This window comes from Ctenocephalides felis, unplaced genomic scaffold (genome assembly GCF_003426905.1).
Source record: "Ctenocephalides felis isolate EL2017-DRISC unplaced genomic scaffold, ASM342690v1 CF-g0.4_SCAFFOLD_00845, whole genome shotgun sequence".
NCBI classification, from domain to species: domain Eukaryota; kingdom Metazoa; phylum Arthropoda; class Insecta; order Siphonaptera; family Pulicidae; genus Ctenocephalides; species Ctenocephalides felis.
Window position 1 is genome coordinate 33,230,321 of NW_020536999.1, and position 27,991 is coordinate 33,258,311.

A 27,991-nucleotide genomic window follows, 5' to 3' on the forward strand; every position below is an offset into this window, starting at 1 on the left:
GTTGCCAATTCACTCTAGAAGAATTAATTATCCAGAAAGACGTTATAACCTTTATAAATAAATAAGAATAATAAGATAAATATAACATCAAATTATGTGATTTGAGAAGTAATAAGAATCGTCATGTTATGTTATTTAATTTAATAAATATTAAATTCATACAATGTTTAAGTATTGCTAATTTCAAATATAAAATACATAGTGTGACTAGAAGAAACCAAGTTTAAAATAAACATATCAAAAATTTAAACGTAAAAAAATTATAAAATGACTTAAATTACATTAAGTAATCGGAGAGTAGCATTTCTTAAATATTTAACTTTTCATATTTGGTTAAAAGTAGTTACTATAACTAAACTTATATAATATAATAGTTGGTTCTTACAAAATAATTCTGGCAAATGTAATAAAACGTCTTATTAAGTACAATAATACAAAATAAAATAAACAACGGAAGTTCCAATTTGGCAATACGTTTCCCATAGATGTTTCAACATCCAATCTGCATTTCAGACAAAGTAAATGCAATCATAAACACATTTTTTCAGGTCTAGCATTTAAAAACCAAAAATTAAGTTCAAACCAATAAAAAATCTCTTCAAATGCACTATGTATACGATTTGTTACTTTGTCTGAAAATATATACAATCTTAATATCACACAATAACTGATAAATATATTGTTTTACAAAATAATATTAATTTTACGCAACTTTATTCATAAAGTATAAAATAAATAATTCATTATTCCTAATTCACAATTCATAAGTATATTAATATAATAAATTATGGTGTTGAGATTGAGAAAATTCGATACCATCAAATATAAATTTTGATAACACTATAAATAAATAATTAAACATTGTTGACCAAAAGAATTACAGTCATGTTTACAATGTAGATATATACAGATCAAATAAATAATTTCAATAAGATATATTTATTGATTTCAAAAAATTCAAGTTGGAGTATTGAAAACCAGATCTTCTAGAGATTACTATTAATGCTTTCTAAAATATTGATATTCTAATTTGATAGTATTCAATATCATAAATATATCATTCTTAATATCAAGCTTAACCATATTAGTTAAATGCAGAGCTTATTTAATTCTTATTGTTTCATTAATTATTTTTATTATAACAAGCAATAACTAATGACCTGAGAAAAAGAACAGGAGCGGTAAATATATATAAGGTAGTGCAATTAAATTTTATCTAAATCGAGAAATATTGATATATTATTTAAACTCGTTTTACAGATTTGTTTCTACTAGGTTCATATTACTTAAATGCCGCTAATAACTTGTGATTTCAGTAAATATAAATTTAATCTGTATTTTTATAACTACTTATTTATAATATATTTAAGTAAATGTTTCATGTATTATTATGTATTATGTGCAAAGTACTTTGCCTCTACGTCAATTATTGATTGTGACTTATAAGAAAATATGTATTAAAAATTTCATATTGTACTATCTTGACTGATATTGACTATATTGATTTGTGAGAAAGATAGATAGTGATGAAATATGATAAAAATGTATACATGTATGTGTTTGTATATAATATTATATATATATATGTATATATATATATATATATATATATATAATAATAATAATAATAATAATAATAAAATACAAGTTGAATCAAAATAATTTCACTCATATACTACTGGTATATTAAGATAATATTCCATGCTTTTCATGAATTCAATTATGATTAAAATTAACGATTTTCTCCGTGATAGTATTTTACATACCACTAATTCATGCAATATACAGTACTCAATATTACGCTTGTTCATGTTGGTCTCATGACTAAAATATATTTCAGTTCAATTTCACCCTTTTCAACTAATGCAAAGTTAAATCAAATTTGATAAAGTTGTTTAACAACTACATATAGCAACTTTTTTCGAATCCTGGCTACATCTACCTAAATAAATTAGTTGTGATTTTTTAAATGTAATGTAAAATATACATCTTCATTTTTGACGCATTTTCTCATATTAAACTCTCAATACGCAAATATCTTTTTATATCAAAATTACCAGTATCTGTACTTCTTCAAGCAATCATGACCTAAATCAACCGCAATTAAGTGATGATCACAAGTTGTAGCTAGTCCACTAGGTCTTTTCAGTTTATGCTCATTCGAATCAATTGTAGATAGCAAAGTTCCATCTTGTAATGAAAAAATCTAAAATATGGATAATTCAAATAAATTATTCATGATATACTAGAGCTTAAAAAATATAATAATATTCTGAAAATTTCTGATCACAGAAGTGAGATAGTATTTGATAACCACAGTAATAAAAAAATCAAATATACCATAAATTCACAGAAATCAATCATAATAAATATATGACTATGAATTAACTTCTGTGATAAATTCAACTGAATTACCTGAATAACATTTCGTCCTTTCTCAGTGTGAGCGGCAATAATTCTGCCTTCTGAATCAATAGTCAAACCACCATAATGCCCCTTAGCTTTATATAAATAAAATATTATGAGAAGCAATATAAATACGGTTAATTGTTTATATATCAGCAATAAATACCTTTATCATCAGCACATATTTTTCGAATTAAATTTCCTTTAGAACTAAAGACTAGAATTTTGCTATCTGCCACAACTATTTCACTATTTGGCCCAATTGCTATGGCAGATATTAAATTAAACGATTCTTTCGTACCAACCTATAGATTAAGAAGATTCAATATGTAGGTTATATACATTTTTAGCAAACTTAATAATAGCTTATGATCATTAAAATAAGTAAAAGCATTACTTCAAATAACAATTTTCCCTCTTCGTCAAACACAAATATTAGTTTTTTTCTATTATCAGCGACAAGTATATGGCCATAATGAGGATCAACAGCTAGGCACGTCGGTTCCGCCAGGGATTCATGAGTAAATTTCAATTTAGTTTCCCCTTCAGTATCAATAATTGTTATATTTTTTGTACGCCAATTCACTAGAACTAAATCTTCATTGTGACAAGCAATTCCGGTACAGCTGCGGCCTTCCAAACCTTCATTAATAAACATATATTGGTATTTGAATTGCATATTGGTACTCGATTATAATTATAATATCAATTACCTTCATTATTAAGATGTTTTACAAACTCTAAATCTCTTGTAAATACAACGATTCGTGAATTTCCACTATCCACTACATATATATAATCATCATCTGATGTTTCATTAGCCATTACCACCACGGCAACCGGTTGGGACATTCCGTCTTTACCATTTCCATGATGGCCCCAAACTCGTAATGGATTATTGTGTTCTGTCGTTGTAAATATAAGTGGATAATCTCTAATGGGACGATCAAATACCTTAAATAAAATATGGCATTAGATCGATCTAAATTTGGCAGTTTGAAGGAGACTTGATAACCAAATTAACTTACCGTTATTCTAACTGAATGTTGACCAGAATGAGTGGGTCGAAAACGTATTCTACAAAATAATTCTTGTAAATAAACAGTGACAGTAAATAAATGCGAGTCTTCAAATAAATAGTCGGAGAATGGAATATTAAATTTCAAAATATATCTAAGTTTTGGCCTATCTCTTTTACTTACTTATAAGTTCCATCATCATTGTCAAACACTTCACAAGGATCGCCTTCGTTGTTTTGACTTTGAGATTGTGACTGAATTTCGTTATCACAAGGACTAAAAACTGCACACACAGGATCACCACCTGTAACTCGGTTCTCGCCATGATAGTCCACAGTTCTTAAAGTAACTGAGCACATCAAACCCTTGACAACTTCTGCCATATCTGAAAAAAATTGAAATAAATAGAGTTCATAATTATCAAACAACTAACATTCTATAGATCAGGGGTCGGCAAGCTTTTAACTGTAGTGTGCCAAGCCACTCTACCAATGTGTTTTAGAGTGCCGCCCTAATTTTGAAATATATAGTTAGGTTCTAGGGGAGAAGAATTATAACCAAATTTATCTTTTAAACATATTTATTAACAAACAACATGAATCTCTAATATAAACAGTGCCCGACTACCCCAAATGCCCGTGAGACCCGGGCCTAGGGCGGCATAATTTAGGGGGCGGCAAATTTTTCAAAATGTAAAAATTTTAAACTCGATGAAATGACACGACAATTCATTTTAAGGATAGATCCTGAAATTTTTTTTGTGAATTCAGAGATCATTTTCAATGAAATAGAACGTAATGCGTTTTCTAATCAAATTTATTATTCGTGGGTGCCGCATTGATATTTTCTTGATGTATCATATTATCAACTTCTACTTATAATAATCCTAAAAAATCGTAAATAAAATTGTTTATATATCTATACGCTTCAAGTTCTCCTAAACATTTTGAGATGCCTTAGAAAAAATGGATGTATGCATGTGTTTATGCGGTTACAATTTTTTGCCAATTGGCATACGGGAAGACGTGCTGATTAGTTTTTTGCAAAGACAGTTTCGGATAGGGAGCAAAGAGTTAAAAAAATGCTAATTCAATTTTTCAAACACGAAGCGTCCGATTTGAATAATTCAAGACACTTTTTACTTGTATGACGAAATAAGAACTATCGAAAATTTTGCGAGAGCATGGTCAGCGTTTTTGGTGATCCAAAAAGGTGTCATTCGGTGATAAAAAATGATCATTGACATCAAATTATTAGATTTTTTATAAAAAAATTATTAATTATTACAAATTTTGTCTTCATTATTTTGAATCATTCCGTACCAAGATTTTTAATTTTCAAAGTTTACTTCTTCGCCATGCATGATTCAAAAAATATTCGCTTGGCTTTGACTGAGAGGCGTACTGTTTATGCAGGCAGGTTTAACATTTTTGGAGATACAGAGCGCAGAAGGTGCAAAAGTGGTCATGAAGGTTTTGAGAGTACAGATCATTCGATTGGAATGACTCAAAAAAATATTTTGTTCGTGGTATTTTAGTGATATGAAGAAATGATTAGTTTTCCGAAAAGGCAAGTCCACTGGTATCAAAATTTTGAGAAAATTAAAATATCTAAAATTTTCAAATGATCGAATTATTTTAGAATTTTAAAAAAAAATTCAAAATTTTTGAATATCTCGGTTCTATTTATCGAGTTTAGTCCAATGTCTCTTTAATTTGTGAAAGTTCAGGCGTTTTTGAAAATTAAATTTTGATTTATCACATCACAAAAGCGCCTTTTAACAAAAATTTTGACTATGAAGTTTTATCAAACTTTGATGAATTTTTAAAATTGTCAAATATTTTGACTCCTAATTGATATCTTTCAGAAATCTTTTTTCAATTTTAAAAATCGGTTTCTGGCTTTATTCCAAAAAACGTAATAATTTTGCTTTTTTATGCTAATTTCAAACAACCGGCTCGTCTGATCGTCCCGCAAACCTAATCAGTCCGGCAGGTTTTTACCAAAAACTAATAAATACGATTTCCAACCAAGATTTTTCGCATGGTTTTTGAATTTTTAAAATCGACTTAAAATTATGTGCTAAAACTTTGACGAATTTTTCTCTCTTTTACTAATTACAAAAAAAGCTTGGTCGACCGTTAAACCTACCTTCCCAAAAAATTTAGGTAATTATTCATTCCTTTAGTACAAGTAAATTATTTTTTAATTATTCGGAAACCAGCCTCTCAGTTCTTTCAAAAACTGAATTGCAATTTTTGCACTTTTGTTCTATATTTTCCAAACGGCTGTCCAAACCTATCTTAGCGAAAAACTAATCAGAACTTTCCTATCTATGAGAATGAAACATACATACATACACACACATCAATTTTTTTTAATATATGCCAAAATGTTTAGAAATGTCTGAAACGTAAAAATATGCAAAAATTTTCATTTTCGATCTTTTGCGATTACTATAACTTACGAGTACTTTACGCAGAGTTAAATGTTGTATTTAAGTAATTTAGAATAAAATTATAGTTTAATTAAAAAAGTAAAAAATTGCCTATTAAAAGGGGCGCCTGATCAGATAGGGCCTAGGGCGGCAGAAAGCTTAATCTGCCACTGAATATAAACTAAACAATTTTAATGCGACAGATTTAAATGTGCCTGCACATTTTTCCTTAACATTTCAATATCCGGGGTATAATTTGTAACTTTCAATTTCACACAAGATACTGAATGTTTAGTTGTTAAACGATTTCTTTGTGAACTCAAAATATGTTTCAAGTGAGAAAAAATTTGTTCACAGAGATATGTGGAAAATATAGGCACATAAGTTTCAAAGTCTTTGCACCTTCTGGAAAATTCATCTTTAAGTACTTCAGCGTAGGTTGAATTACATTAGCGAGCTACATTAGAAAAATAATTATAATTAAACATTTTTTCTTATTTAAAAATCACTCAATATTTGCGATTTTCCTGATTACTTTATAGAGTGCCATTCAGAACCCCATCGCGTGCCAAGCCTGGCACGCGTGCCGTAGGTTGCCGATGCCTGCTATAGATCATATTCATACAAATGACATACGGAATACATATTCTCACTCTCAAATTGGCAAAATTTAACAGGCAATTAATCTTACCTAACACTGCAGTACAAAGACTAGGAAAAGTTGTACTTGTTCGCACACGTCCAATACTTTGCAAAGAATTGGTAACAGTATCAACGCTATCATTATGTCTAAAATCACATGTCAAGAAGGCGTTTTCGCGAGGATCACCCAAAATACAAGCACTATCCAGTTTTTCGCCCAAACTGCTAATGCGTTGTGTAATACTTCGGACTTCCACTTGGTACTGTAAGCCTTCACACTCTTGTTCCACCTATATAAGGATATACATTCACGGAATATATTATAAAAAATGTACATTATTTTTCTGTAAAAATATCTGAATATCTCATTTTACCTTAGATTTTTCGGTTTCTATAAGCGCGTGTTGTTCCTGTAAAACCTTCTTTTTTGCCATAGCTGCTGTAGAAACTGCAGTTAACATTTGTTGTTTTCTAAATTCTACTAACTCCGCTAGTTCACTGAAATAATATTTTTGTATAGATTTTATGAAATAATATTTTTTCAAAATTTAGATTTTTAATATAAACAATAATGTGCTATTTAGTATTTTTAGTTGACTTGCCTGAACGTGGTATTAACAGCCTCTAAACATTTTTCAGTTGACGAATCCAATCTTTGCAGTTCTAAAGTAACGGATTCTTGTGCACTGGTAAGCTAAATAAATTTTGAGAATTAAATTTTTGAATATTTGAGAATCGTTTATCTTTTTCCTTTGCATTCGTAAGGAATCGTGCAATTTTACTCGAGGTTATAGACCTCTTTGTTTCTTAGTATTGATTTGAACTTGATAGGTCTAATATGCGGTTAAACTAATAATGTTCCAGACAAGAGTGGAATAAAACCAAATTACTTATATGGATTCCTGTATATTTGCTTTTGAAGTGCTGACCTCGTTGCAATATAATCAACTTCATATATTGCTTTCTTCAATTCAAGAAATATAATAACTGAATCACTCTTTTTTAATTTAAAAAACGAAACATTTTCAAATATGAGTTAAATATATCAGAAAAATCTGTATGAAATTATCTGATAAATATGCATCCAATTGAAGTTTTAATTTTGATTTAATTAATACATTATAAATCAGATTAAACTAAAGTAAAATAAAAAGTAAAAATTAAACTAAACGCAAGTCTACTAATTTACATATAATACCCATAGCTCTTTACTAGATGAAACAAGAGCGAAATAAGTTCATATAAAATCATGCAACGTTGGTTCCAATTTAAACGATCTCGAATATAACAGCAAGAAAAATACAGCGTTCAAATAAACAATAATGCAATAAAGGTAATTCCTAAACACTTGTACAGGTGTTTACTTAGTATCACGATAAGAAAATATTAGTCTAACATATAAATTTAATCTTTATGCCAAAGATAAGAACTGGAATATAAGTATAAAACAAAACAACACATTTAAAGCATACACAGCCAGAGGCATAAATTTAATTTCATTTATAAGTACGCGTTATTTTTAAAAATTTTATTATACAAAACAGCAACGGCATGCAAAATAAATTTGGTCACATTAGAGGCACACAGTTCTTGGCATGTAGCCGGCGAAATTTGGTGTAAATATTTATTTTGAGTTTCGAATCGGTAATTTTAGAATATTATTTTAAGACAATAAAATGTTTTATTTTTAATAATATTAATAAAAATTGAAATATACACCGTTATGATAACGTTCATCTATTTATTATAAAGCATACAATTTTGGAATTAAATTTAAATATATAGAACGCATATAAATAATTTATTAATGTTAATATAAATAGTATTTGCTTTATCTTTGATATATCATAGATTTCTATAATATTTGCAGGCAGACAAGAAATCGTAATCAGATATTTATATATTAAACACTGCCGAAAAAGTTAAAAACTGTATATTTCCATTTACTGGAATTATATATTATGATAAAATTATGATAATGCGAACTGATATTAGTAGTACCAAAATCAACCAATATATTAAGTTGTCAAATATCTCCCTTCCGCCTTTTTGTATTATAAACCAAGAGCAAAAAAGCGGAAGGGAGATATTTCCAACCTAATATTAACCAATATATTTTAATCAAGAGCTTAAATTTAATTAAATGATTTAATTCTTCATTAAATTATGATTTAAAATAAATTATGTATTAAATCAAAACATAAGTTTTAAATTATTAGATAAAAATATATGATTATTTTATAAATTTTTACCTTAGCTATGCATTCATTGGCTTTGTATAGAAGTATTTCAGACATTCTTTTGATGGCAATCGAGAATGGAATCACTGTATGTTCGCAAGAAGTCGATGCATTACTAAGATTTGTATTAGGATTCGCATAAGAGCCCCTATGGGCCGGACTAGGAGTTGAACTGTGGGTGCCACCAGTGCATAGGGAACAAAAGACAGCATCGCAACTTTCGCAGAATAATAATTCCTATAAATAAAAATAAATGTTTTATAATTAAAAATCAAATGATTGTGTATTTAATAACATGGATATAATTTCTCAGAAGCTACTTTACGAGTAATCATTTTATACTTAGGGTCGCAGATCGCTGGCGGTGTATTAATAATAATTTGTAAATATTCATTAGCATTTACCATTTATGACTTTTATAATAATTATTCTATGCACTGCCTATTATATATCCGCAATATTAAATTAAGTATAATTACTAAATAACAGTAAACAATAGAAACAATGGAAAACGTGAGTAAATGTCATTCACATTTCTGTTCTTCAATTATATAATAATGCTATGAGATGCTGCAGCCAATAATTTTTTAATTATACATATATTATCACCGGATGTACTTTATTAAGAAAATATCAATGAAATAAAATACCTGCGGTTAAATAAAATATTCCCATTTCAATAATAAATTATTTTACACACCTGGTTAAGATGAACTGAGCATTTTGGCACGACTTCTCTTCGTTGTCTGGACATCAAATCTAGCAGCTGGTTCACAAGAAATGATGGGGGCAAAGCGGCAACCCCTCCGCGAGGAATCGTGATCAATTCTCGGCATATTGGACATCTGGATTGAGTCAAACACACTCCCATATTTATACATAATATATAATTTTGTATAAAAGAATAGTTTTATAATAAAAAATAATAATTCTGGTCTTGCGTTATAGAGACAAAACTTGTAAAATCTTTCATGAAACCTAAATAGAACTCTGTAACTTAGTCACCTACATATATAAATATTATAAAAAAAATCCATATTTTCATTAACGATACTTTCATGATGAATAATTTTTTTTATATATAAAATTAAAATATTAAAATGTGAGTCTGTTCGTTTTAAGGCGTCACTTCGATAAAATATGAGATTTAAACTTGATAATGACGCAAAAAGCAATGACTATTTAAATAAAACAAAGTTAACTATCGCGCTGGTTTTGCTTTATCATAATACATAGTATTATAAAGTCTATGTACATTATTCAAATTTTCATTTTTTTAGAGAAATTGGACAATGTGTATAACAAAACAAAATGAAAGAATAATTTTGGTCTTGTGTTTTAGATATGTTCGAGAAACCTAAAAAAAAACTTAAATACTACTAGAATACTATAATAATATGTTTACCTATATGTGAAAATTATGACAATATGTTGTGATACTTTTATTAAAAAAATATCTTCGTGTTGGACAAACTGTCATATAAGAAAACTTTTTTTTATTCTCTCTTATATTTACAACTGTCCAGATAAAGGCATTTAATAAATTTGTAGAATTTACTATTGTCGACCGTAAAGGGCCATTGCATACTAAAGGGGCATGTTGAAAAAACAACTCAATAGTTGTTTTCCCATGCAATATAATATTCACAATATTTTATTGATAATTACATAATTATATAAAAAAAACTAATTATTCTATTCACTTGAGGATGGCAGAGCATATGAAAAATTTTAATTGATATTGACGCAAAGAACAAATAGATTCAAAAGTATTGTTAAATAAAAGTAATAATAAGTTAAATACTGAGTCGGTTTCACCTAAAAAACCTAAATTATATAGTATAATAATATCTATATAAATAGTATGTGTTTATCTATATTCATAAAATAATAACATAAAAATGCTATAATAATATGTTTACCTATATAAATAATATAATAAAATATTTTTATTATTTTGTTAGAAATATACTTTCACGATGAACTGTCTATATACTATTTGAAAAATATAAACGTTATCCTATTCACTTGATAAATATAAACTGCATACAAAGTACGTTATTTCAACTTAATATCGGTACAAGAAGTAAAATCGCAAAGCTAACTATAACATTTCGGTTTCACATTATTCCAATTTTTAGATTTTTATAGAAAATTACCAATTTATTAGTGCAAAGAGGATAGACATATCCAGAAGTGAAATAATGAAAATTACTGAGAATTACTTTAAAAAAATAATAGTAATTAAAAGTGGTTTTAATCATAATAACTGAGAGTCTTGCAAAAGTAACAAGAGGAGAAGATTGTAGAGTGAAGATCAATATATATCATTAATTAAAGAGTGGTTTTATTCACATATCTCAGTTTATGGTGATGAAATATTTATAATTTACAGTTCGCTTAATATCTGATTAATTATAGTGACCCTCACCAAAAAGTATGTAATTAAAATATTTTAAACGTGAAAATTGAATTTGAAATTTGAAAATTGCGAATTTGTATGAACGTGGTTAATAGTATTTAGCATAGATAGAGAAAATACATTAAGGGGGTATTCTACTGTAGAATTCTGAAAAAATCGAAAAAATTTTTTTTTCATATTTTCAAAGTTTAGTTATTCAAAAATGTGTCATTAAAAGGATTTTTCAAAATTACTATTATTTCCTGAGTTATAGCCGTTTTAGTGACGTGGCCTCGGTTCGGGTCCGACCGAGTCTCAAAACTTTGAACGCGTTTTTCTCGGAACTACTTTTTTCGAGCTGGCGGTAAGGATATCTCGAGTTCTAATGAACGGACTTACTTCAAATTTCGAGAGGATCTTCTCTATACATCACTTTATCGCATGGACCTTGCCCAAAACTATAACTTTTCATTTAGTATTTTTAAAAAATTCAGAATTGTTAAAATAACATGAAAAAAAAAATTTTTTTTTCAAACTGCCGCCATTCAAACAATTTTTTTTTTTTAACTTATCCAAGGGTCATGCGATAGCGGCATCTATTATAATTAAGAATCCATATATTTTTTATGTTTCGGATTACCAAGAGGGTTGGAATCATGCACGCCAGGACACCCTCTTTTTTTTTGAGCCCCCACTTTGACTGCTCATAACTTTGTGAATTTTAATTTTTTTTTTAATATTTTTTTTTATGTAATAATGAAATATCAATAAACAAATGATAAAAAAAACGATAGTAAAAATATTATTCATGCCTTTACAGTAGAATACCCCCTTAAGTGACTTCAAATTTTAGGTATAATTGTAAGTAAATTCAGCGAAATGATTTTTAAATTTTACAATTAGCAATGGGAATTCATCTTCTCATAACCGTCAAACGAGTAAGAACCAATTAACCCGCAATGAATATTTATAAGTTACCTGAAAGTGTTATTATCTCTAATATGCGAGGCTGCTATGCGTGTGAGGCAATGCAGGCAGACGGTGTGCGAACAAGGCAGAAGTTTCGGCGTGTGTTCGCTGCCGTCGTAAACGCAAAGACAGGTGCCGCATGTCAAGAAGCTTTCGTTGAAATCCTCGTAATTCAGAGACACGGTTTCGACCAAAGTCGATACTGTCATTGTCGAAGACGACATGCTACTGGCTGGGACCATTTTCTAGAAAAAAAAATTAAGGAGATAAGAGAAAATATTACTCAATGATTTTAATCATTTCATTTAATTATAATTGTTTATCTATGAATCATTTACACATTAACAATTATTGTGGAAGCATAGCAGGTGTGTTAATCATCTTATTGCCCTAAAAATTTATTTGATTCCTTAACTTATTTATACGTTATTGAATGTATTTAACTTTTTTCTTTATTTTTGAATAGCAATCAGAATCTAATAGTTACATAAGCCGTTTTTTATTTTTTTTATTATATTTTTAACAGCAATCAGAACCTTACGTCCTATGAGCTGTTGGGGTGAAACTTCCCCTTACTTCATATTTTTTAGATGGTTACCCAATGGTTAAACCATCCATATTTGATGATTTTTGTTATTAGAATTAATCTAATAGGGCTGACTTTTTTATTGGTGCAGCAACGCCGGGTGAAGGCTTTTTTCACTTGGAAACATATTGCTATCTATATTTCCAAGTGAAAATCGTTGTCACTGCTGTCTGACAAAGGCTGCTCGAAGTGTGTATCGAACCCGGGACCTCTGAATCAGGTTCCGTCGCTCTTAACCGCTTACCTACGGGCGAGCCCTACATAAGCTGTTGTGCTAATTTTTGACTTAATATTAGTCTGCTTGGCAGATGGCAACCCAATCAGTTGCCACATCTTTGTACGATATATTAGTATAAAAATTTATGTACTAGGGCGAATATTTTATTAGTGCAACAATGCCGGAGGACTATTTTCGCTTGGCAACATATTGCTATCTACATTTTTGAATAAAAATCGTTGTCACAGGCTGCTCGAAGTGAGTATCTAACCCGGGACCTCTGAATGATGTCAAATCAATTTTTATTTTAATTCAAAATTCTTATACGAATGAACGATTAATAAACTACATCAATGTTAGTGTGCTGTCTGTAATACTGTTCCTATAAAAAAACAGTAGGGGAGACCGGGTACGGTTATGCCACTTTTTTTTATCGACCATAAATTTGGTAATTTACCAGTTAGCTGGGAGCAAAGTAAATTAAATGGTAATTTGAACATTGGTCTACGTGGAAATACTAAAATACTGTCCTTAAATACGAGTCATAAAATCAGATCATACAAATAAAGGGCCAGTGGCACAACCGTTCACATCCGAAAAACTTGTTCAAACAATCATTTTTCATTTTGTCTCATTGGACCTTACATAAAATCAGTATAGTTTAGCTTTTATAACGACTGTCACTACCGTACCCTGGCACAACCGTACCCAGTCTCCCTTATATTCAAAAAAAACAATGTCTATAAATTTCAAGATAATCGTTCTTTTAATTTTATAAATAACTAAAAAAAAAGTCCAGAGAAAATATTAAAATAGTGAAATAACTAATACAAAAATTAATTCCATAAATACAATCCATTATTGATGTTTCTTTATCGTTTTACTAATAACATTATATATCATTTTTGGAATACCGACATTCCAGACATGCAAAAATTATAATATAATCACTTAATTAATTTGAGTTATTTTCGTTTATTGTTATGAATAATTATTCCCAAGAATTGCCTTTGTAAACACTGTCTGATTGAATTAATCATATGAATGACGTCATTTGTAGACAATTAAATAATAAACTGTGACAGAAATCAGATTGAAAATGATACAATTTATAGACAACGGAATATAAATAATATAAATGTAAATGGATATAATCAATTTAAAGGTTATTTCTGAACTGATTACTTAAAATATTATAGAAACATAAAATAAAAAGATTAAAATGCTGCTATTTTAAAATGCAATTAATAAAAATACAAAAAATTACAAATGTTATATATATATATATATATATATATATATATATATATATATATATATATAGAAATTCTGTTAAATGAGTTAATCAAACATAAACCTGAATGAAAAGTTTTGAAGCATATAAGACACTGAGTAAATATTTATATAGTTCATTTCAAGAACGGCGTATGCATGCACTCTTGTTATTAGAATTACTTTATTTTACTGGAAAATTAGAACCAACGTGTCTATCAACACGTATGTTAAAGCATGTATCACTTTATATGGTAACTATTTATGAAAACTATGAACGCAAATGCAGACAATAATATTTATGCATCGTATCTGCTTCTCGACTTGATAAATATTTAATTGAAATATTTTTAAATATATCAGACCTAACATAGCAATAATAAGCAACCATCACTGCATCCACAAATAAGAACGACAACGGTAATAATTAATTATTAAACAAGGTGCATTTATAAAAAATGGTATATTTATGATTAAAATTAATATTACTAATATAAAATTTGAGACGTTAGAAATTTTGTCTAGATTTTTCAGTCGATTCCAATAGTTAACATCAAGTCGATTTATATAGTCAGAATACTGACAGTATTATCATATTAAAGTTAAGAAGTTATAATTTAAAGCAAACTAGACTTGATAATATTGCAATTAGAGTATCTTTTTACTGGGAAATTAACACGTATGTGAATCTCACGGTGTAACTGCAATATATGCAATATATGTGTGCATATAAAGATAGGAGTTCCTGTAGTTGTGTTATTGTTTCTTATATTACTTATGAAAACTAAGATCTTTGCTTAGTGTTAATATATTCGCAGACAATAATATTTATACAACGTACATGTTTCTAGGTTTTGTAAATATTTCTTAGACTTTTTAGAAAATCATGTAAATATATACCTATATAACGTATTGCTTCTAAGAATCTATATAAACCTGAACTTTAATGGTTTACGAAGGTCCGAGAATGCTAAACTTTGACAAAGTAGTCAGAGTTCAATGTACGATATAAAAGAATACATTATAAAACAATACATGGCGTGCATCGGTATGCAATATATTACTTCTTTCTGATTTTAATATTTTACACTTGCACGATACCTATACACATGTCCTGGGCGATTCTATGTATTCTTCCATCGTAACAGATTTATTTCTGCTCACTATATATAAAAAGTTTGTTTAAAATTGCCTGCAAATTTAGTTGCACGAATATCGACATTAATAGTTGACGGGGCTATTACTGCAAATTGCCACCAACTTTGATTTCACGACACATTTGTATGAAGGTCTAGTCTAGTTTAATAACTGTGAAGAAATAGAGTAGTGAAAATGCAATCGCAATAATATGTAACTATTTAATGTATGTAAATGAAGGTAATACGTGCAAAAATCGATAAAATTAAACTTGATATCATACACATTTTACAATTTTGCACCTAGAAATAAAACCGCATTTATATAGTATCTAGTGAACTAGAACTCAAAACTCAGCGAAAAGGTTAAATTCTACCTTGTTTTTAAGTATTAACTCCTTCACAATATTAAATCAAACAGATGTTTGTTACTTTAAAATATGTAATGTAATAAATCAAAGCCATGCCCACGTAAAAATGTTATAATACATGTAACCCCCCGCATAACACGGTACTTCTATAACACGGATTCGCTCTAACACGGTTTAAGAATTGTGACCATCCCCCTCATAACATGGTACTTTTAAAGCGCGGGTTCGCATAACACGATTTAAGAATTGAGCTAAATCCTAATAAAATAAGAAATATAATAAAACCTATGAAAATCAGACTTTAGTAAAATCAGTGAAATAGTGCAAAAGATAACTAATTTGATATTTATTATTAGAGTTGCATACGTTCTATCGAAACAATTTTTAGGATAATCCGAACAACATGTTTAATATTTCCTAAAAAAATCTTCAAATAAAATGAGGATTAAAGTTTAATAAAAATAACTTAACAAGTGTTAAATATTTAAATATCATTTTGCTAAAATTTTCGCTAATATAAACTGTTTTGCAAAAAATGATGCATGGATCTGTAGGTAGTACAGAAAACTGCCAAAAAAAGAATCGCGTTGGATAGCACTTATTTGTTAATTTTGACAAAAAAATATCATATAATTCATGTATTGTATATTAATTCTTAAAAAAACATAAATCCCTTGATATATAAGATAAAAGTAGAATAAATATAATGATCTGGCAATCATTTTTATGCCCTTAACTTCCGATGTAGCTTCCGATGTGTAAGCTTAAATAATACCCTTGAGATAAGAAAACAAATATTCATGATCTATAGCTATATTAAATAATAAAAAAATAGTATCTATCTCAAATGTACGTATGTGTTCCTAATATCGCTGCATATATTGTGAAGTAATTTCACTTTTAATAATCAGAGAAATCAGACTTCAATCAGGTTAATGCATTTCTTGTTGCACAATATTTATCTACTGAATAGACTCGAATAGATATTAAATATATTTTCTTTGCGTGCGATTAAATCGATTTAAATAAATGTAATATAATAATTTCAAATTCATGGAAATTTTATCTGTTTGTTGATAACGGCGTTTATTTAATAATGAAACTAAACATGCTCATGTTCGTGTCCCTTTTAGTACAATTGTGTATAATACTAATTACCCACAAATTTGAATGCCAAGAGGTCTTAGAGAAAATAAATCGATGCTAAAGAGAATAATATTTCATTAAATGCTATATATAATTACAATATTTGTAATTAAAATTAAGCACAATGAGTCAATGAAGTTATATTTACCTGTTATATTGCAGTGTTTTTGTAGCTTATAATAGTATCGATAAAAACTAGCAAAATAAAATCTATTCAAAATTTTCCGTAAAGCAATTAGTAGATACTAATCAATGTAGTACTAATACTTTTATTATTGAATTGAAGGTAAACGCCATCGTTAATATCATTTAAATAAGCTTATGCAACAATACAAGAATTCTATTGTTTAGTATAATAGCGAGAATTTATATTCTATGTTAGTATAATGAAACATATATGGTCAGTTTAGCCTTTCGCATATTGACCAGAACTATTTGCAGCTAGAACATCTGTAGAGTAATAAGCATTGTAAGGCATTATTTACCTTAATATTAAATCCAATAAATATTTAGAACTTAAATCATTGATAAGATAAATATGTTTTTGGTTCAAGAAAAATTTTATATCTGAATTTGAAATCTGAATGTGAAAATGAAAAATCAGAAATAAAAAACATGCAATAATGTTAAGTATACGACAGAAAATAAAGATATTAGTTAATAGTTTACAATCAAATCAATCATTTCAAAATATCCTCAAACTATGTCACATGATTAATTCTACGCACGTGTTGTTTTACCGTAGATATTGTATAATAAATAATTAATTAAATAACACCTTCTCAAAGAAACAAGGTCAAAATTAAAATTCAACAAACAGACCAATCAATTAATCACGGCAATCTTTTTATGACAACCAAAACAAGAACACGGAAAGTATATTTTTACAAGTTGCATAAGAATTTATTAAATAGGTGAATTTCTTTCATTTGACCCAGTATGTAAATACCATAATACTAAAAAAGATGTGACATAAGTCACTAATTTTTTTTTTTATTTCGTACTCGAAAAAGAGTATGATAGAAAGTAGACACGATGCAACAAACTGGCAGAGCTAGTTGTCATAATCGTAAACTTGAAAGTTATACCGATGTTATAATATTAAGAAGGAGCTGAGATATATTTTATTAATCATTTAAATAGATATTCTTTTATGACCTACTACAGATTTCATTCTAACACCTGATGTAGGATTCCAAACTTGTATGCATTATTTTTGAAATTTTCATTTAACTTAAATTGTTGATTAAATCCTAAGTTGGTAGACTATAGAGAGTCAAAAATTATAAGAGAGATATCAATAGAATACGCTTTTGAACTCATTGATTGCATATCTTCAGATTCTTTTTTGTCAAGTTTTTTCAAGGTGATTTGACTTTTCTTTGATCTTCAACTTCTGGTGATACCAAAAATGCTAAATCGCCAATTAACTGCAATTTTGACAATATCCTTATTGCATAGGCCTGTACTAGAAGCACCTTTATTAAAAAAAATGTAATCAAATCAGCAAAACCCACATTGAACGCAACTGACCATAAGAAGAATAAGAATAATCCAATCAAATAAATCATCACATACATTTTTAACCTTTTTTATTAAGCATTTTGTCTTCATCAAAACTAAACTATATAATGGATTCAACTGTTTTTTTTTTAATTCGATTTATAGCAAACATTATATATTTATAATACATAAGGTGACTAAATTTTTTCAAGTCAAAATCAGGACGGTAATTTTTAGTTATGCTAATTCGGAACGGGGGGGGGGGTAAAGGGGTAATATACTAAAAAATTTAATATGATTTTAAAATAACAAACACTATTTAAGAATGCAATAAAAATCCGTCAGCTTTCAAACTTATTATAAAATTTTGTTCAATTTTCTTCATTATTTAAAAATGATTAGCATTTAGGTATTCCAGGCAGTCAATAAGTTCATTTTCATAATTTATGTTAATTTTCGTAAAATTTAAAATATAAGTTCAAAATTATGAATGTGAGAGGATATTTTAATCCTTCTTTTTCATATAACCATACTGGATGTACATAACATTTTCAGATATTTGATGGGTAGTTGTAATTTTATTATCAAGTAAGAGCGAAGATTCAATTTAGACCTATACTTTTCGAAAACCTGGGGACAGAAGATATAAATTGCAACAAATATTGTACTTATATTACGTAGTTATAGAATTTGTTAAAACTCTCCTTTGATAATTCAGGTTGTTGGGTTATAATTTAACCCTTGTAGCTGTGGACACTATTCAACACTGATTTGTTTGTATTTTATGTATTTGTTGCAGTTCTAATTACAATCACTGATTTGTTACTAAGTTATAATGAAAGAAGATATATTTATTTTTATTGGTTATTTACATGTTGTTAAGCGGACTTTACTTTTAAAAGTGTACGACTAGTTCAATTAAACCACTCCGCTACCCCCTCTACCAGGGGTAGCAACCATTCCGTGTAAAGCTTAATGCCTTGAAGTTTGACACCTTCATAGCCAGTATAATAAAACGAAAAGGCGTCCGAACAAATATTGTTTTTCAAAAAACCCAGGACACAAGCTGGAAATCCAGGACTGTCCCGGCGAAACCAAGACGTATGGTCGCCTTACTATAATGATTGAACTAAAAACAACTGCTATACATTTTAAGTTATCGTCCCAACAATGAAAATTCAAGGCCTTGCATTTTAAAAAAATGGCGGTTTACTTGAAAATTTTTAAATACTCCTACTCCCAAGCACACAAAGTAGCTCATGACTTCCTATTACTATTTTACTAATTACTATTACAATTTGAATATATGATTAAAAAGTGAAAGTCGTTCAGAAAACTATTATTCCCAACTATCTATTCTAGAGATGTGCTATAGCAAATAAGCTGGTTTTATCAATACATTAAAAAACTGCACTATGTGTTTAAAACTGATTCTTTTCCTACTGGATCTTTTACTAATGTTCGAAATCGGTACAATACGCACATATCATTACATACTATCTCTTCGGCTCAACGGCGTCTTTTATTTTATTTGTTGTACTCCATTGCATCATCGCGTGACATAAATGTTCGCAAAGATTTGTGCTTTTGTAATTCCGGACTGTCATTGTTAAGGTACTAATTTAAATATCATATACATTGTGTAACGGCGCTATTTGATATAACGGTGTTAAATCTTTCAAAAGTTCAAAGAGTTATTTATGGCATATGGCATATTGCATACTTGATTGGTTCCGGTCGTGAATCACATGCATCTACTTTGATCAAAACTAGCCGATGAAGGAAACTGTTTTATTAATGTTCTAAAGTTGTTAAATATTCTACAGATGCCAGAATTTTGAGTGCAACGACTTTTTTAAATTATCTGAAAATATTTTCTTCCAGAATACTCTTGATTTTCATTTTCAATCACATTATATGTTACCCAGCTTCCTAACTTAATAAAACGCAGTTTTATTCCAAAAATTGTTAATTCTTAAAATGTCCTATTTTCATTAATTATCATGTCCCGATACTAAAATTTTGTATCTGCAAAGATCATGAAAAAATATTCATATCTCAACCTAGAAAGCTAGAGTTGATAGACAATTTCTTGTTGACTTTATTGCATATAACCAAAAAATATAGCTATTATAGCAATATAATTATATCACAAAAACACAATTAAAACAAACAAACATTAACATATTATTTTGCAAGTTCTATTAGACATGTATTTGAAATCTAAATCAATAATAATACTATAGTAATAGTCTAATAGTAATAATAAACCAAAGTGCACTGGCGCCAGGGGGGGGAGGGTCACATAATTAAGTTATGTATAGAACATATATTCGCAATACGATTAGAAAACCCTTAAATTTTTGGAGTCTTTGACTCCACCGTTCGTCTATAATAAGTTAGATATTGAAGTTATAAAATGTGTTTGGTAACAAAATACTTAAATAAAATCACTATGAAGTAATTTTGTTGCTGAATTAGTGTTCTATCTAAGTCTTAAGATAAGCTCAGAGGGGGAGGGGGGTCATGACCACCGTGGTCCACCCCCTGGATCCGCCACTGCCAAAGTGATTGTTGTATAAACCCTCAAAAGCCCACTATCTACCCCCAAGGTTCTATATGACCAGAAAACATATCGAGGTTCACGAAATGTGAGCTAAGCTCAACCATATGTTAATAATATTTAATATTTATGCATCAGAATCATCCAGCCCATTAAATACATTTGCTTATTGCTTATTATATTTTGTTATTTTAAATTCAATTAACAAATGGATGGACTAGTATGTGTTTTATTTTAAGTTATAGTCAGTACTTACTATAACTTAAAATAAAACTGACTTATTGTCAGCACAGTTGGAAATTCACAAAAAATTGGGTCAGTATAGGCTCCCAAAACAAAAAGCATGGAAAGGGGTCTACGACACAAATAAGTTTGGGTATCTATGGTTTAAATTATATCTAGATAACTTCCACGTATTGTTAATTTTATAATATATACGTATTTTACAAATTGATTTTCTAAACGTCAACTATAAAAACCTTCAAACTCTGTATAATTTAACAAATATATTACTAGATAGGTTTGATTACGTAGCTCTATAAATGTGTAAAAAATGAAGCTTATCAATATCTTGTTTTAAATAAATATGATATATCAATCAGTTTTTATTAATTAACTAATTCATTTAATTATCAGTTATTCTTAGCGCATATGGTAGCCAATAATACTCAACGTATATGTTGTCTATTTTAAGCCATAATATCAAGATTTAATTGCTAAAACTTGTATTCAATCATATTATAGTTAGTCATTTTAATTTAGTGAAAATTTAGTAGGTTAAGCAGATGGAACTTTGAAGGCAAGAGAAAATAGCAGTGCGTTTCCGTATGGTTACGGAGAGCAAATAAACGCATTAAACAAACATTTGTTCACGTTGGTAAAGCCAAAATGGTTTTTGTTTGTGAGGTCTGCTACACGGGTCTGTTCGTTTAATAACTTTGGTCACGTGTAGATTGCATTCATCCTAAAATGTAGTTAAAAGACTTTTGGAAAACAAAATATAAATTTAAACCTGAACTCTGATCTCGAAATTTAAACAATATTATTCACCAATAATATCTAAATATAGCTAGTCAGACTTTGAAATTACTATACTTGCCTACTTCATTGAAGCAATAAATATCAATTATGCGTTTGATAATAACTCAATGAACAGCAGCCGTGATTGAATGTTCGTTTACATGTATACAAGCCGTATTTCATATTAAGAATAATTTATTATTTAAACTTTAAAATATTTATAGACATACCTAAACACCACTGTAGCAAAGTTGCCGGATGTTTGCCATTTGATAAAAACTTAAACATCTATCTATAAAGGATGTGCAATAGTGCCGAAGTTCAGAGAGTTGTTAAGACAAAATTTCGCAACAAAAACAAATAGCTCATGAAGTATTGCAATCATTGAATATTCGACTGTGGTATTATAAGCAATTCCGTACATTTATTCAAGATTACTAATAAAATTCTTGAGAACAATTATCTGACAAGGGAACCTCAGTTTTACTCTTCTGGGATTTTGATGACTTTGCATAGTGATAGAGTTGATAGTCAAACCAAGCCGCATAAAATATTATAGGCCTATGAGAAGTGGTATAATTATAAAAAATAATTAAGGTCTATTAAATTTTATGAGGTTCGATTTGACTATCAAACTCTATCACCATGTAAAGTTTCTTCAAAACCCCAGAAGAGTTCCCCTTGTGAGTGAGTAAGGTTTACTTTTACTCAAAGCATGAAAATATCAAAAAGTATAGAAAAGTATGACAAAACATTATTGTATTTAAAATTTTGTAATCATACTTTTTTCCAGATATAGACAAAATCCATTTCATGTAATTCAGAGAAAAATGATTAAATAGTACCAATATTTTAAAATCAAGATAAAATAGCATGCAATCATGCATTACTGGTTTTGAAATTTTACATTCACACTTTTTCCCTTTGTTGGTAAAATCAGTTCCCAGTAATTTAGAGAAGAAACTAGTGGAGTGTATGGCATCGTGCCTTAAGGCAAATTGCTGGAACTTCCCGTACCGTAACGAAATGTTCGAGGAATACTGAATGTTTTCAAATAGATTATTATAAATATTGTAACATTGTCTAATATTTATAAGAATTATATAAAGAATTGCAAAGTTGAAATTATTTGTTTAAAGTATATTAGAACTATAGACAGAATTAAAAATAAAATCTGAATTATTTTCGATATACAAAAAAAAGTTGAAACAAAAAAATTATTTTGCCAAAATCGATTATTTTGTTAAGACAAGCAGAAAGTTCTTTGAATCATTTAAATCGGACGCTTAGTTCTCTCAAAAACGTCGATTTTTTGCACATTTAGCTGCGTATCTTCGAAATGGCTGGGCCTGCCTTTGCGAAAAACACACTTCTCCCAAACATTACTAATTGAATGTTTTTTATATGATTCAAATCGGATGCTCCCTTCTCTCAAAAACTCGATTTATATTTTCTGCACTCTTTGCTCTTTATCTCCGTAACTGCTGGACCTGCCTTTGCCAAAAACTAATCAGCTCATCTCCCTATCAATAGGAATCGAATGTTTTTTGAACTATTCAAATCGGTTGATCCGTGCGCCCGAAACACACACACACACATCCATTTTTCTGAGGTATGCCAAAATGTTCAGAAACCTTCAAAACGTCGAGAAATGTAAAAAATTTCAATTTCGATGTTCGGCCCATTACAATAACTTACCCTATGCGAAGTTAATTAATATTATTTTATTTATTCGAAAATTCGTCATGTTTAAGCAAGTCTACAACATTGTATGCAATCAAAATCTGACCTATTTCATTGACCAGTAAAAACTAAACTATGATCTCTGTCGATCTTATAATTATGTTTGAATACTTATAATCATTCCAAGTGTTATTAGTTTTAGTAATTGAATAAAGTTACAACATATATTTATTTACAGTTCACCATGAATCGCCCAACTGTACTCGATTTTTCTTAATCATAACGAACTTATCGAACCCTTGCCAGTAATTTCAGCAAGGATAAAACTAATAAATTGATGCAATAAAAGATATTTCATAAAAGCAACTCCATGGCTTGTATATTCCACTTTGTAATTTTCTCTGAGGCATAATTAGTATTCTTCTCTATTCTACTTGCAATTTCCTTCAAACAGGCACATGGCACATGTATTTGTTTAAATTTCGAATCAATATGCCACGCATGTCTCTTCATACCTAATTGGTTTGAAGTCATTTTACGACATACTAACAAAGTAGATGCAGCTCTGCACATTATTAGCTCCAGTCGTCGAGCGCTCTATTAAAATAGGTCAATGTATTTCTGGTGCAGATAAATAAATAGTCACTGGAGCATTACGAACTTAACTTATTGATGTCCCATTGAGATAAAAATAATTATGCCATAAACGACGCCCACGACAGGATAACATATGATAAATTGCAACTGGGTTTGTGAATCCACTAAGGTTGCGGTAGTTATAATATTGATTTTTATGACTAAGTGCTCTAAAAATGAAGGAAATATAGAATTTGAAAGTGGGTTAAATTGCTTAATCAGCAACCATATCAAAGCAGGATTAAACGTAGCAATACGCGGTAATGAATCATAGAAATCTATGTGACCATTTGTAGATGTTCTATTTGTACATCTAAGTATAAGCAAAATATGGAGTTTAAATATAGCCACATTAAATGATAATCTCAGAGGTCAAAAATAAAGGATTAATGATAATTATTAATTACCTCACTATTAATATATCTACATATATATAAAAATAAGTCGGGTTTTTCTTCCTGACGATATAACTCCAGAACGCACAAACCGATTTCGACAATTTTGCATTCGTTGGAATGGTCTCGGGCTCCGCAAGGTTTATAGCTATGCTTAAATTAGTTATGCATGGCATCGTGCCTTAATGCAAACTGCTGGAACTTCACGCACCGTAATTAAAAATTCGAGTAATGGCATTAGTGAGAATTATCAGAATTATGCTTGGTTAAGTCAACGAGCAATTCTTGCCGCAAAGAATAATGATGTACACGCACTGAATTTCACCATTCAATCAAAAATTGCTGGCGATTTGGTGACATACCAATGATTCCGACTGGTCTTCCGTTTGATTTTAAACGATTGCAATTCTCAGTTCGCCTTGCGTTCGCAATGTGTTTGCGGAATAAATTTTTAATAGATTATTTAGAAAATCATTGTTTTTCACATGGGCAGTTATAATTTGCCTGTTCACGAGTTTGAAAACCATCCGCTTTGTTTGTGTTAATGTCAGACCAAAAAAACAAAAAATGTGGCTTACCAAAGAGCACTTCAATGAAACGGATAATTTGCGGATTCACTTTCATTTACTTAGAGAAGTTCAACTAAAAAACACTTCATTTTTGTAATCGAAAAAAATTACAAAATTGGTATAGAATGTGAATAAATAAAAATGTTGTAGGTGGCTAAATGCTCAGAGTAAGCAAGGCCAAATGAAAATTATTTTTTTTTTTTTTAAATGACTTTTGTGACGGACATAGCTCAGTCAGTAGCGTGTCCGACTCACACGCCAGAATCGTTGGTTAGATTCCTCGTACGTTCTAAAAAATATAGAATTGTAATAGCAAATTATTATATGACAATGTACCTGTAATTGTATACCTTCGTATATAGAGTATGAATATATGGAGGAAGTATGAAACTTTAGTAGAATGTAAAACTTCTGCAGAATTAGAAGTAAGTAGAAGAAAGAAGAAGATGGATTTAGAAGAAAGAAGAATTCGTAAAAATTAAGATAATGAAAAATATTGGATAGAAAAAGGATATAAAATAATGTATGTGGCTAAATGACGGTATAATGCCAAAAAGAAAACATTTTATGATAAGATTCATAGAAACTATGACACGGTATGATTCATTCGGGGTGGTGGGCATCAGAAAGTTTTGGAGACTTTCATACGTCCTTAGTCCATTAACACAGGTAATATTTCGAAAAAGATAAGGAAAACGTTTTTTTCGTCTGCCAGGATAAACTTGCTTTATTTCACAGAATGATAACGTCAAGAACGAAAGATACAGTTTTCTTATTTCAGAAACATTCAAACTTAGGTATAGAAAAACAGAAAATGAGCAACTCACGTGTTAGAACTTGTTAGATATAATATGTTCATGTTCAGGAAATAAACATGGTAAAAATCGTTGGTTAATTTTCAATTATTACTTCTTATATGCATATATATATATATATATATATATATATATATATACATATGCATATATATATATACATACATATTCTATAAAAATATCAGTCAATTTGTCGAAAATAAAAAAAACAGAAATTTTAGATATCAAGATATATATGTTTCTACACTTTGTGGAAACATTTTGTAGTGTTCTATAAGAAAGACGAAAAATATCCTTAACTGGTGATTGTGATGAAAAAAACAAGTATTTAAATATAAAACATGAATAATAAAGCAAAGTGCTTAATGCCATATTACTTTACTATAAAATAATATGACAAAACTATAAATAAATCATATTATTCTTATAGATATGGAAAATGTTATTTCACAAAAAGAGCATTAAAATTTATAACAAGAATATCAATTAAGTCAAAGTATAATACGTATAATGATCATGCTATTTGTTTATTGCAATTAAATCGATATTATCGTTTTTAAATAATGCCTACCTGGAATCATTTATAAATATTTTTGTCCATTACAGTGGTCTTCTAATTCATAAAATCGAATTTAATGGCAATATTACTATTAAATTAATAACTATAACATGTAATGACTATGTGATTGTCAATAAAAACTTATTTTAATAATGCACCGAAGAGAAAAGTGCACTAAATAACAAATATCATAAACAATATGAAATTGAGTCAGATTATGAAAAGATGAATTAGTTAAAAAACGGTTAAAAATAAATTATTAAATGTTCTGTATAAGTCTTTTCTAAATGTAACCTCACTTTTATACTTCACAGTTAACTTTATTTTCACAAAGTTCTCATATAACCAGAATAATATCTAGTTAACAAAAACATTTTTTATGCATAATACGAATACATGGGAATAAAATTCCCATCAGATCTTAACGCTGAAATATTTTTCTCACATCACTTTAAATATTTGACAAATGGGGATATTTTTTAATTTATAATCTTAAGTACATTAAACAATTTTTAATTTTATTCTACATTTTGCACTTTATTTGTATAATATTAAATGTTGAAATTATTATTAACGAGTCGAAATCAAGCGACAGCATGCACGCTGAGAACAAAACAAACTGAGCGCACGAACAAACTCCTGTGGCCTGCGCTCTGGCGATGCAAAAATCGATTGCTACATATGACAACTTGTAGTAGTACCCCTGGTCATTATTTTACTCAAAACGTTAAATAATAAAAAAAAATACTAGTAGCGTGCATGGCATCGTGCCTTAAAGCAAATTGCTGGAACTTTCCGTACCGTAATTGAAAATCTTGGTACGGAACTCAAAAAATTTGCACAAAATATGTACACTATATTAAAATCTCTATAAAATATCTGATAATTCGATGTACGTATGTCCAATAAACATGTTTGACCGCCAAATGGCATTTTTTAACTTATTTTTATTGAGAGTCCATAACCGCTAGACCCGCCTTCCCAAAAATTTAATTAGTTCTTCTTGTCAATCTTGTCAATACAAGTTAAATGTTTGAATTATTAAAATTGGACGCTCCGTTCTCTTAAAAACTGAGTTACCGTTTTTGGCACTTTTTGTTCCGTATCTTTGGAACGGTTAGACCTGCCTTCGTCAAAAACTAATCAGCACGTCTCTTTATCAATACGAATCGAATGTTTTTTGAATTATTCAAATCGGTTGATTGGTGTTACCGAAATCGTCGACGAAAATTTGCACACAAACATACACCCATTTTTTCTTAAAGGTATGCCAAAATATTCAGAAACCTTTGAAACGTAAAGATATATACAAAATTTTATTTTCGATTTTTTGCGATAACTATAACTTACCCTACGGGAAGTTAAAAATTTTAAACAATATAAATTAGTTTTTTCACTTGAAGTGT

The 27,991-nt window shown here is 28.9% G+C and overlaps 1 protein-coding gene across 1 annotated transcript; it reads right to left on the reverse strand.

The window, feature by feature from the left end:
- Positions 1-1,748: 1,748 nt before the first annotated feature.
- Positions 1,749-26,736, reverse strand: LOC113377287 (tripartite motif-containing protein 2-like). The gene is made up of 14 exons (XM_026617549.1): positions 26,598-26,736; positions 12,124-12,359; positions 9,445-9,589; positions 8,757-8,981; positions 7,107-7,198; positions 6,879-7,002; positions 6,554-6,794; positions 3,609-3,810; positions 3,435-3,483; positions 3,120-3,360; positions 2,804-3,048; positions 2,573-2,711; positions 2,416-2,501; positions 1,749-2,206 (listed from the first exon to the last, which is right to left on the reverse strand). The coding sequence occupies exons 2-14, from the start codon at positions 12,354-12,356 to the stop codon at positions 2,054-2,056; spliced, it is 2,175 nt and encodes a 724-aa protein (XP_026473334.1). The 5' UTR covers positions 12,357-12,359; positions 26,598-26,736; the 3' UTR covers positions 1,749-2,053.
- Between the last annotated feature and the right edge of the window lie 1,255 nt (positions 26,737-27,991).

Excerpts from the sequence above, each read along its gene's own strand:
- LOC113377287 (XM_026617549.1), bottom strand. The coding sequence starts at position 12,356 with ATGGTCCCAGCCAGTAGCATGTCGTCTTCGACAATGACAGTATCGACT. Across the intron at positions 8,982-9,444 it reads GCTCAGTTCATCTTAACCAG|GAATTATTATTCTGCGAAAG; the intron begins GTGTGTAAAATA and ends TTTTATTTATAG. Across the intron at positions 3,811-6,553 it reads TCTTTGTACTGCAGTGTTAG|ATATGGCAGAAGTTGTCAAG; the intron begins GTAAGATTAATT and ends AATTTTTTTCAG.